The 13228-nt window shown below is 43.5% G+C and overlaps 1 protein-coding gene across 2 annotated transcripts in view; it reads right to left on the bottom strand.

Moving 5' to 3' along the window:
• Window positions 1–9019: 9019 nt before the first annotated feature.
• The window catches only part of loco (regulator of G protein signaling family member locomotion defects), a 96821-nt gene continuing 92612 nt past the window's right edge, over window positions 9020–13228 (bottom strand). For both annotated transcript variants that reach the window (XM_075676449.1, XM_075676448.1), the window contains one exon: window positions 9020–12511. In XM_075676449.1, the coding sequence (XP_075532564.1) occupies window positions 12255–12511 (257 nt within the window). In that variant the 3' untranslated portion in view covers window positions 9020–12254. The remainder of the gene's footprint in view (window positions 12512–13228) is intronic.

Here is a 13228-nt window from a genome sequence, read left to right as displayed (position 1 = left end):
CCACTCTAGTATGTGCAAAGTGTACTCACCTTTGTTTACCCTGTAGAATGTGCTTGCTGCAGCTGCCATGGGACAAGGGCAGAGATGGTACCAGTAAAACACCAAATGTATGTTTAAGTGTTCCGTTATCTGCGACCATGCAACTTGGTTGCTATGGCTTTCATCTGTCTTTCAAAGCAGCAGTTTACTTCCCCATCTGTCTGCCCCATTGCCATTGCTACTAAACCTTGTGCACTGTTATACTTGCACCACGGGCTTGCATTCATCTGCTATTAGCCAAAAAAACTTTATGAATCATAAGGTGGATCCACACAATGAAGTCATACCTCGATAAAATAAACAAATATAAAAAATTTTCTCACCAGTACTGGTGTAATAATGAATACGTCCTTATCACAAATAATGGATATAACAGCTATTTTTGTGTTTGATGCAACTTTGTTATGGCGAGATTTGAGTGTAACGAATGGCCAGTTTTCTTAAACTGGATGCCATATAACTCGGCTGTACTGAATTGCTAGATGTCCTATTCACAGTGTAGAGTGAATTGGCTGTTTATTTTATAAATTCATGTCAAATGGGCACTAAAGAGAAGTACAAAGTTATGCTGCATTGGCAAACTATGCTTCTGGGATTAAAAACGAGAAAAGACTTGCAATGAACAAAGGCTGCTAGCCAGAAAAAAGAATGCCACCTTAATTCTTCGTTTAGTCTGTAGATGTTACTAAGCGTCTGCTTGTTGGACTGTGTGGCTTCAATTTCCACTGCTGGTAACTAACCCGTTTCTGCCAATTAAATTCTAAAGAATGTATTAGCAGTCTAAGCTGCTTCTTAGTGTCGTTTTAAATAAACTAGATTCATAAATCAGTGTGAAACAATAGCATGATGAAGGCAAACCACACTGAGACAAATATGCACAAGTGTAGGCTTGTGGCTGTGCATTTAATAATGTACATCAGCTCACCCAATTTCACTTCGTATTTCACACAATTTAGAAATGGGCCCGTCTGGTTGCAAAACGGGGCTTGGCAAGCCCGAAAGGTGAAGCATCGATTGCGATAGCAAATTAGAGGACAGCTATAAGAAGTAAAGGTAGTAGTATTATTTGCCATATAAACTTGTAAGCATAGGCATACGAACAATTAACAAGCATGGTGGCACGTCCACACAAGCAAACATGAACACATCTCGCTTGATAACAGTGGAATCTCGCTGTCAAAACGCTGGAGTGAGGAAGCGCGGTAGCAGGAGTGTGCTAATTGACCTTCGTGCTGTGTCTTGCATCAACGTGAACGAGGCCGCGAGAAGACAGCATGCGGTGGACTCTGTCCCCATCACAGACGACTTTCAAGATACAGTGGCACAGAGTAGAATGGCGCCCCCCCCCAAAGCCTTGCGCGCAACAAAAGACGCTGCCTCGCACTTTCCTCTTGCGTACACGAGACTGTCGCAATCGCTGGCTCACCCTCGCACACTTTCACTCGCAGATACAGTGCGTGGTGACAAGTTTATCACCCTTGGACTTTATACGGAACATCACGGCGACGGCAGAAATGCGCCTGGCGCAGGTAAATATGCCAATTAGGGGTGGGGTCCAACGCATGTGCGCTTACCATATACCCCGCAAATTTTAATTGATATAGTCAATATGCTGTGGAGATAGGTTTGCGCGAGGCTTGCCCTGCAAGCGCAATCAAGAAAGGATGCGATGCCCCTGCACACTGCGGCGCTCATAGGGTGCTAAAGCTGGCTTCATCAATACGACACAGAGAAGGCACCACAGACAGATTGTCAGCACACACGTTTATTAATGCAGGACGCAACACAGTGCATCCTGCGTTAATAAGACAGGACCGAGTCTGCACTGATCATTGATCATGCAACTCGGTGATCATGCGCATAGGTACTTCTTGAATAGGGGCCGGAAAAAAAATGCCAGCGCCACTGCGCATGCGCGAGACGTAAATTGGGCTTTGCGTTTGTGTCTGCGATGCTACTTCACCAAAACAGCACAGCGAACCAAGCTCCGCAAAAATTTTGTGTCTGTGAACGTGGCGGCACCCATCAAAGTGCCGGCTCTCACAGTGTACCACATTTGACCTCATTAGCTAATGCCATTCTTAACTATGCATCACATGCAATTCTTATTGTACCGGCTCTATTGCAAAGCTCTGTTATCACCCATAAACATAGAAAAAGCTTTCTCTTAATCCCAAAATGTGACCTACCACACAGGCAGGTTCAATGAACACCGAAATAAAGCACCAGCAAGACGGTACAGTGGCACTACATTGTACGTCAGTCAGAGAAAAATGTGCGAGTGACGAACTGGGCGACTCCAACGGGCCCATAGAGTTTCTGCTCACAGAAACTCGCAAACAGGACCGGCCTCTGCTTCCTTCTATGGTGATGATGCATGATAGTGCACTGCTGGTTTTGATTTGAGTTTTGCTAGCTGCAAAGCATCAATGGAAGGGTTGCGCTCTTATACATGCTGTGGCGCAAGTAACACAGGCTCAGCGCAATTTTCCGCTAAAATGCCATTTTAGCGCCGGATAGCGCTAAGGACCTCTCAGCATAGTTTGGCGCAGCTGTTCCACAGCTGCAATGCTGATTGTTGTCAAAGGTTAATCACGATATCATCATCAGCCCAATTTATGTCCACTGCATTGCAGAAGCCTCTTCCAGTGATATTAATGCGATAGCGTTAAGGGCCCCTTGTCAGAGAAATGCCGGCGTCCGGTGTCGTTTTGGCAAAATGAATTTCGAACCACGCATAACCAGGCCCCCCATGTGGTGCAAGGAAGTTACTGAATTGCACTTCTCAAGCTAAAATATGTAGAAAAATCGTAAACTATGACTTACACACAGCTTACAGACATGATAGCATCGGATTGTAGTTTGAATATACGAGAAAACTTAATTCTGTTACGCGAGAACAAAGACCCCTTTTCCAGCATTTCTACGATTCATAGAACGGCCACGGTGTCTTGCCATTCTCGCATGCAAATCGTGCCATGGAGCAGTGCGCCCGGTTCCTTGAAAGACCTCCACGTGGCGCCCGCCTCCGCCGCAACGTGGTTCACGCAAGAGGCCACGTTTCTACCAGAAAGCCCACTTTCGTGCATAGCGTTTCCCGGCAAACATTACGGTTTCATACGCTGCAGTTGCCGAGAAGTGTAAGAAGCAGTCAGGGATCTTTGAATGCTACTGCGTTCCACTTAAAGGCAAAGCTTAAGCGTCCTCCAAAAATTTTAATTACCTGTCTTGTGTAAGCAGTCTCCACTTTATGCCTGCAAGTTTACAAATTTCACCAATGTACCTAGTTATCCTCTGCTGTCCTCAACTGCATTTCCTTTTCCTTGGCACTAGTTCTGTTTAGGCAATTGGTTACCTGCTATACACATCACATGGTTTGCCCAACTTCATTTCTTGCTCTTACAAGAATATTGGCTACCCTCGTTTACTCTGTTTCACATCAGACTTCCTCCCTCCTAACAGTATATAAATCATTTTTAATTCCCTCCCTCATTCCATGGTCCTTAGCTTCATTGTTACTCTCCAAGTTTGTGCCCCATAGTTTGTGTACCAGTAGAATGCAAAGTTCGTACACAATATCAGCCACAAAATTCAAGGACAATTCAGATTTCCAGGCTGCTGAAGGCCATAATTCAAGGAACTTTAAAACAAACTTAAGTTATACAAAAGCTAAAAAAATCAAATCTTTATAGCTAAGGAGCTGCCGATTTGCACACATGCTTCAAGCTCTCCAGGTGGCATTTCAAAGTCTACTTTCCCACTGTAATGACGTCAATCACCTTGTGGCCTATCACACACTTTTCCCAGTGAGGGATAGTATGCCCAGTTCCACCTAAATATACACATCATGTAAAAGCCAAATGGCTGAAACTTATTTTCCTCCAGATATTTTTAGAGCCCAGGCCTTTAAAAACGAAGCCTTGATGGACGCAACCAAGTATAGCAAAATGAAAATGGCAGTACGGCTTGAACCGTTCCATCTAACACCACAATGGCTTATCAAAATTCTCAAAAGACAATATATAGGGTTGTTTTCCCGCTAATGTAATTTGTTATTTTGAACGTTCATATGTTGCCCCCAACCCATTTTCAAGGAAATCATTTATTTCCAAGGATTTGCAAGGGCCCTTCTCTTTCTTCAAGTTCAAGAGTTTTCAAGGATTTCAAGATGGCATACAAATCCTGGGATTGCAATGATTGTGCACTTTTCAAGGACAACGGTAAGCTTCCAGTCATCATATAGAAGTGCACCATATGTCCTCAGAGACATCTTTATTCTGCAAATTTCCTTATTATGCTCCAAGTTTCCTATGACTAACTCCATTGCTCATGGCAGTCTTTGTTTACAAAAAAAAAAAAATGTATTTGAAAGTAAGCAAATGCCATCCTGGTTGGCAGCCTCACTAGGTCTTCCTTGCAGAAAAAGGGCAAATGCAGTGAACTCTCGTTAACAATAACTCGGTTAAGCCAAATTCTTACATAACAAACATGGGAATGTTTGTTCGGTTTTTCATACCCAAATTTTTAAAAAATACGCTCAAGACGAACCACCTCAGACATACTCTTCGGTTAAGATGAACATTCGGAGTGACTGGCACTGCTACCGATCCTGGAGGCTAGGATGCCTCAGTGCGCCCAGAGTCAATATCGTGTCAGCAAGGAAGGATGGGAGGGTGCCTCAATGTGCCGCACCCAGAGTCTCGCACATTGAAGCACCCTACTGGAGTCACAGCACATTGAGGCACCCTACTGGAGGCACCCTCCCATCCTACCTTGCGCACGGGATATTGAGTCATCATTGGCTTCCACTTGCACACGCACCATACAGCGCGCGAAGACGATGTTATCATGAGACGAACCCGGTACGTCCGTATCGCAAACAAAACCTGTAACAACTGCTAGAGGAGTTCAACACAGCTTGCCTCTGCCTACCTTAGTCCTCCGCAATGCTTTGCCTCATTTCTTGTTTTCCACTTCGCTCAACGTTGCCTAGACTTTCCTCTAGGTGGTGTTGCTTTGCCGCGTGCTCGGCATACTCCTTCGTACTTTTGCCAACTCAAAGCCTCACCAATGACCTGTGAGGGGGCAGATGCCTGCTTGAACTCCCTAGTGAACTTTTTTCAGCAGCGCAAGGGCACAGAATGATTTTTAAGGTCATTAGGTGAGATGACGTCGCTTGTGGCTACTCCTAGATTTGCAAAGAAGCGACAAACATCCATCACAGACTGGATGAAACCAAGCAAGAGTACCACTTGAAGAGTTTTCTATTAAGTTCAGCTAAATAAATGCTTCTTATGTCATTTTTCCGCCATTGTAAGTCTACTTCATTTACTGTTTTGAAGTAAGATATTTGGATGCACCTGGTCATGCCAATTATTCTGCTGATCAGACGAACAAATTTTCATGGCCCTTCGAGTTCATTTTAAAGGGGGTCTAGTGTACACGAGAGTGTCATGCAATCCGCATCATTGTTAGCAATGCAGCACTTTGGGTACAAAATTTAATACTAATAATCAGCCTAATAACAGGAATAGGCAAGAATCAGATGTATGCGTTAAAGGGACCCTGAAACGATTTTGACGATTTTCTACAAACGTATTGAGTCGTTAAGAGTAGGTCCTTGTGATCATTAATTGACACATATAAGTGATATGCGTAAAGCGTGTAATTTATTATAAGGTTTTAAAAATGCACATCGCTGCCGATCGCAGCACGCTGCTCGGCGGAATTTTAAGCCGCCCCTACCCATATGACGGAAATCACCCATATGACGTCAGTGGGGTGAGCTATCCGATTGGCTGACCAGGCCGCGTGATTGATAATTTTTCCAACTATATGGTGAACAAATAATCCTCGTAATAGTTGGAATGTTAGTTCATTTGTTTTTATAAAAAGAAAGTAACATAAAGAGAATGCAAAAGAACAATTTTTCAGTGCACTTCCGGCACACAGCAAGTGTCGTCTGCTTGTGTTACAACGTACTCCATTTTGACGAGAGCTCCGCGGTCAGAGTCGGTCTCAGTCTTTTCGCGAGCACTATGTTTCGACTTTGTTGCCTTGTGGACTGCAAACCTAGCGACTGGCAATATGTCAAGCTGCGACATCGTGTCCCTCTGCAAGGCAGTATACAAGCGAACTGGCTGCGGCCCATCGGACTGCCGGTATCCGATCGGCGCCAGGATTTGCGCGTTTGTGGCCGTCACTTTACACCGGAAGATTACTAACGCAATAGCGTTTCGCAAGTCCGGTATTAGGGCAAACGCAAGCGCAAGGGGACAGGGCCTGGCCGCTTAACTGTGCCGGGATGAGCCACGAGATGAGCAGAAGGGCAAATGTGAATGGTCTGCACGGTGCAGCCACCTGGTGGCACAGAGCTCAACCATACACAGTAGCAGCAACGAAGTGTATTCTTCTTTGCTGCTGGTGTGTATTTTTCGCAGGGGTGTAACCATCAACACGTTGTTTTCATAAATGTTTAAAATGTTTTACACTTGGTTAGAGCAATATTAGCGCTTTGTTTGACTGGTTAAGCGCTGCGCCAGCAAGTGTCTGGACCGTGCAGACCGATCAGGCTGCTCACGTACGTGTACGCTGAAGTTCCTTCATCAGCTTGAGTTTATGCCTCCAGTCATTTGCCGGAATGACCAGCTTGCCTGTGGTTACTGGAATACCGGACACGTTCGGCGCTACGACAGAATGCCCGCAACGCACGCTGCTTCGATAGCTCTCGGTCGACGGCCAAGCGGCTAGCGGAGAGGTCTCGCGCGGGAGGGGGCGTGCTCCAAAACAACCGGAAGTGGACGATGTGACGTCGCATCGTGACGCTGAACCAGTGAAGGCGGAGCTTAGCGCCGCTCGCTCGGCGAGCGAGTTGAGGAGGAAAAGCATAGCTAGGGAGGAGGGTAACTTCTAATCGCTTGCAGCTCCATTAATACGTAACGCTTCACTTAAATTGTGGTACGAATGTTCTACTTAAGCTGTACCCTACGCGTCTACAAAATTTGTCCGAACCGTTTCAGGGGCCCTTTCAGAGACAAAGCCGGCAATATCATTACTAATATGAATGAGATCGTTCAAGTGGCTGAGGAGTTCTATAGAGATTTATACAGTACCAGTGGCACCCACGACGATAATGAAAGAGAGAATAGTCTAGTGGAATTCGAAATCCCACAAGTAACGCCGGCAGAAGTAAAGAAAGCCTTGGGAGCTATGCAAAGGGGAAACGTAGCTGGGGAGGATCAGCTAACAGCAGATTTGTTGAAGGATGCTGGGCAGATTGTTCTAGAAAAACTGGCCACCCTGTATACGCAATGCCTCATGAATTCGAGCGTACCGGAATCTTGGAAAAACGCTAACATAATCCTAATCCATAAGAAAGGGGACGCCAAAGACTTGAAAAATTATAGACCGATCAGCTTACTGTCCGTTGCCTACAAACTATTTACTAAGGTAATCGCAAATAGAATCAGGAACACCTTAGACTTCTGTCAAGCAAAGGACCAGGCAGGATTCCGTAAAGGCTACTCAACAATAGATCATATTCACACTATCAATCAGGTGATAGAGAAATGTGCGGAATATAACCAACCCTTATATATATATAAAGCTTTCATTGAATATGAGAAAGCGTTTGATTCAGTCGAAACCTCAGCAGTCATGGAGACATTGCAGAATCAGGGTGTAGATGAGGCATATGTAAAAATAGTGGAAGATATCTATAGCGGCTCCACAGCCACCGTAGTTCTCCATAAAGAAAGCAACAAAATCCCAATATAGAAAGGCGTCAGGCAGGGAGATACGATCTCTCCAATGCTATTCACAGCATGTTTACAGGAGGTATTCAGAGACCTGGATTGGGAAGAATTGGGGATAAGAGTTAATGGAGAATACCTTTAATGCTAATGGTTAATGAGTTAATGGAGAATACATGATATTGCCTTGCTTAGTAACTCAGGGGACCAATTGCAATCCACGCTCACTGACCTGGAGAGGCAAAGCAGAAGAGTGGGTCTAAAAATTAATCTGCAGAAAACTAAAGTAATGTTTAACAGTCTCGGAAGAGAACAGCAGTTTACGATAGGTAGCGAGGCACTGGAAGTGGTAAGGGAATACATTTACTTAGGGCAGGTAGTGACGGCGGATCCAGATCATGAGACTGAAATAATCAGAAGAATAATGGGCTGGGGTGCGTTTGGCAGGCATTCTCAGATCATGAACAGCAGGTTGCCATTATCCCTCAAGAGAAAAGTGTATAACAGCTGTGTCTTAACAGTACTCACCTGCGGGGCAGAAACCTAGAGGTTTACAAAAAGGGTTCTGCTTAAATTGAGGACGACGCAACGAGTTATGGAAAGAAGAATGATGGGTGTAATGTTAAGGGGGACAAGATGAGAGCAGATTGGGTGAGGGAACAAACGCGAGTTAATGACATCTTAGTTGAAATCAAGAAAAAGAAATGGGGCATGGGCAGGACATGTAATGAGGAGGGAAGATAACCAATGGTCATTAAGGGTTACGGACTTGATTCCAAGGGAAGGGAAGCGTAGCAGGGGGCGGCAGAAAGTTAGGTGGGCGGATGAGATTAAGAAGTTTGCAGGGACAACATGGCCACAATTAGTACATGACCGGGGTAGTTGGAAAAGTATGGGATAGGCCTTTGCCCTGCAGAGGGCGTGACGAGGCTGATGATGATGATGATGAATCGGCCTTTGACCACTGAAGAATCGTGAAGTCTTGAAAGAATAATCGGACTGAATTGATTTGGCATTTCTCTCTAGCGTACCTTTCAGAAGCCAAGCAGCTTGTCGAACAAATGCATTCTCAAATGATGTTGGCACTCGACTAATTCAACAAAGGCACCCTGCTGGTTAACGGTTCACGCCCTGCCCCCTTCCCCTGGGTTCACCATTTACAACAGCAGGCAATGATTCAAGGTCAACTATAGCATGTGTGATCCCATCACCACTACCAAGACAGTGAAAGCTGTAAAAAAAATCCTCTTTAATTGCAACTAAAATATTTCCCTCATACATACAAGACTATATATACATCCAAAAATAGAAACACCATCATTAAATGCAAATTAAATGCACTTTGGATTTGCTGGCATCCTGTGTTGGCACCGAATGTTGTTTTGAACCTTACAAGGCACAGAAATTGGCAGAGTAGGATGATCTTGTCAAATATCAAGACGTATACACAAGTTTCAACATTCCCTCAGTGGACACCAGCAACAGTATTGGCACTCAATGCTGAGTATCTGCAGAATATTTTCAGTATTATTCAACAGTGAAATTTACACCAAGATGGAAGAAACAATTATATCAAGTATGCACAGAAGATATTGGCCTTTTTTACCATGCCTGGGTGCATGCATGCTTGTTTAACAGCACTTGTAAAACCTCAAAATACAACAGACAGCTGTTGCACTGTCCAGTTCAGTGCTTATTATGTATTTCTATTTTCTTGTGAAGTTTCTCACATTATTACTCCTAATACACTAGATAAAACGTTCCCAGTATGACACAGGTAAAGGCAACATGCACTTGTTCCTACTAGTACAAAGGATATAGCTGTGTACAGTAGCACAGGGCATTAGAATATTTATTAAGCACTAAGTATGTACGAACATTAAATAATCACATTTGGTTGAGGAAAAATCTTTTCGTAAAAGAAGGATGCTTCTACTTCAGACCTGATGCAGAAACATTCTCCTCGATAAGTGAATAAAGTAAATGGGGTGAGACTCCCAGCTAAAGAAGCAAAATGATGAAAGTAACAGCCCCGTTTTCGTGGCTTCAGCATATGCCAAGTGTGAACAAACGGTAAAAAACAAATAATTTGACTATCACTTAAAAAAAATGTTGCATTCAAGAAATGAAGATGAAAAAAGCAGTACACACACCCACTTGCAGTGCAGTCTTCATATATCATACAGCTACACAGCACACTGTGCCAGTGCACCGATAACTCATCCACGGGAATGTTAACTACAGGCTGGCACAAATAGATACCATTTACACTAAACATATACTTTCACCAGTATCAGTGCTAATTTTATATAAACATGAACATTGTGCTTTGTTACAGTGGAGATGCAAGAAAAGGCACCAAAATGTGGTGCATGAACACCTGTGGCAATGAGTGACCAAACATGTTGCATACGCATGGCAGTACTTACAGCCACCTCTTCCATCACCCAAGAGACGGCCATATTAAAATGCACAATCTATACGACAGACCAGACTGACATGATCTCACAGGGCATGTCCTGACAAGTCCAATCATGATTTTTTTAATACAAAAGTGCACACAGCAGTCAAATTTAATTAAATTGCAGCTGCAGCTGTGAAAAAAAAAAGCTAAACTACAAGACATGCTCTTTTATTGGAAATTGCGGGGAAAAGCAGACACAGGTACCGTATTTAATCAATTCTAACACGGAACTCTATTGTAACACAATAGCAATTCTCATGTTCAGAAAGAACTGTGAATCCTCGATTGTAAAATGCAACATTTCACTGCTCAAATTCATTTTGTTTGTGTAATTCATGCGAAGATGGCACATTTTTCACTTAAAGGGCTCCTCGCCTGGCCCCATTGGAAAGTTTGGTCATATGCTGGAAGTTGTAAGGTGGCACCCAGGGAGCAAATGAAATGTTTGCATGCCATGCTACAATCATTCTTGCAGCAAGGCTCCCTCTAGTTACTTCTACCAGTTCCTGCAAGCAATATCGTGAGGGCCCACAACCCTTTCTCTCTCTCTCTTTTTTCTTTTTTTTCAAGATCGCCACTTTCACAACCCCTGCCACCACTTTTTTTCTCCCGCTTCTTTTCTTGCTTCATGTCACACACTGTTTCTTGCAGAAATCCCCAAGTTGTTCACACTGCTGCCAGCTATTTGCACATGACATGGAACTGTCACACATTTGACATGATTCTCTGTAGGCACGCTGAGGAGCTTGTTTGAGAAATGTGCAGGCTTTTGTTCGTATTTTCATCTGCATTTGCAGTGCACACCAATGCAATATTTTGCAGACACAATCGTCACCGCATTATTTACGCAGGATGTTTGTCTGTTTGTAATAGCCAAACTTAGTGCGGGGTCCTTTCGTATGGCACACTGTGGTAACCAGAAAAAAATAAAAATAAAATAAAAATAAATGTGTGTATTGGGACTCATCCGCCAATCAATTTTCTAAGCTGCAAAAACGTAATTAAAATCTACCAATTTGATATGTGGAACACAATGGTGTGGCTCCAAGAGGCATAACATAGCAGCAAGCAAGTAATGACTGTTTTAAACTGCTACCCAAATGACTGGTCAAAGTTTTTTGTATAGAAAACAAGTAGTGTCATTGAGCGGAAATACAGGTGGGAAGAAACAGAGTGGACAAGGCAGATGCTCCGTTTCTTCCCACCCGTATTTCCACTCAACGACACTACATGATGCACCAACTGGCACAACAGTCTACGCTTCAGAAAACAAAGTTTTTGTTTTTTTCTCAATAAGGCACCTTGTTTTTTCTTTTTTTTTTTCAACATGCCTATCGAGTGAGCAGCAAAGCTCCATGACCTGCGTTTTTTCTTTCAAACCACCATGCATATGAATTTTAGTCGTCTTAAAATAAGTAAATATAAGAGTGCATGTTAGAACAGATTAAGTACGGTACATATAGTGGTGTGAGCATGCTAGCGCTTGGCGCAATATACCTTACACATGTAGCCAACTAGCTTAAAACTAGCATGTGTGGGCCTTAAAGTGGCCCGAGCACAAAAAAATTTGCAGCACTAGTTATTGCAGCCTCATGCAAGCTCACCATTAACTTTTATAACAGTTATCAAGCTGCACTGCAGCTGAACACAGTTTCATATAAGCTAGCCCAACATGCTAGCATGGTGTATGAATCAACATTCACATGATAGTTTAGAATATGTTGCACACAAATTACTACTATATAGCAAGTGCTCCCTCAGCCATTTTTCATCACTGTAGCCAAATGCCAGCAAGGCGCCACAATGCAGGTCTGAGTTAATAAAAGGCACGCTCAGTTTATAATGTTACATGAACTACAAGAGGAGGTACACAAATGGTGTTCCTCCTATTCGTTAGCAGTCTGGCACACTTGATAGTGTTCATCAAGTATGCGCAATTTTACCAGTTTATCATCAGCACCATAACCACAAGCTGAACCCAGCCCAGAAATCATACAACCTCAGACGAAACTAATGTTGCAGTCATGATTGGTTAAGGAAGTCTTGGTAGGGATGTGTACAAACTCTCCGTGCTCTAAAGGCTTGACTGTTAGACCTGGCTCCTCGTCATCTGACAGGTAGCCACCTTGAGGTCGAGAAGGGGGTCGTGGTGGAGGCCCTCGCTGCTTTGCCTTGGGTGGCAATGGTGGTGGAGGAGATGGTGCAGCTGCATCCAGGTTTCGAACCAGTTCCCGGCGCACCCACAAGTCACGTGCATCTGTGAGCAAGCATTAAAACAGCCATGTACTTAGTGCATTTTCAAAGCCTTTGACTTTTAATCTGTTTCTTCCAATACATCTATGAAGAAGAATGTTTATTGAACTAAAAGGTATGCATAATGACTGTCACAGCATCTGGATTAATAGCCAACGTTGCAAGCTGAGGATCCATCACAAAAAGGTTGAGTAAGTACAACATCAATCAGCGAGTACCACGTTAATATGAAAAATCACAGCATTAATGTGGCATGTATACAATATCAGCAGTAGTCTGAGAGTACAATACACTCATAAAAAATTTTACACCCTTTGGGATGTATCTTGTCCCACAACAATAATCGTAATCTGTCTTGACCGCATTTCCTTTAATGCTGCCAGCTCTGTACTTCCAAGTCATGAATGGCATGTGCGTTCGGGCATGCATGTGACATAGCATTCTTGACAGAAAAGTAGCAAGCGCAGCGTTTTCAAGGATGGAGACGCAAGCAAGGCAGAAGATGATTATTGCTGTGTGACAAATATATGCCACAACGGGTGCAAATGTTTTAAGAGTGTGCTAATATGGTGAGTGGTAGCGCCTTCACAGACATTCAATCAAGCAAGGTATATTGTTACAAAATGTTGCGTCAACAAAGGATATTGTTCGACGATCGTAAACATTGCAAACTATCAGCAGATCAAGTTCTTTTTTTTTCCCCGCCACCTGTAGAGTGTTA

Source organism: Dermacentor variabilis, unplaced genomic scaffold, assembly GCF_050947875.1.
Source record: "Dermacentor variabilis isolate Ectoservices unplaced genomic scaffold, ASM5094787v1 scaffold_12, whole genome shotgun sequence".
NCBI classification, from domain to species: domain Eukaryota; kingdom Metazoa; phylum Arthropoda; class Arachnida; order Ixodida; family Ixodidae; genus Dermacentor; species Dermacentor variabilis.
Note: the sequence above shows the minus strand (reverse complement) of the source record. Positions and strands in the feature narration are given on the sequence as shown.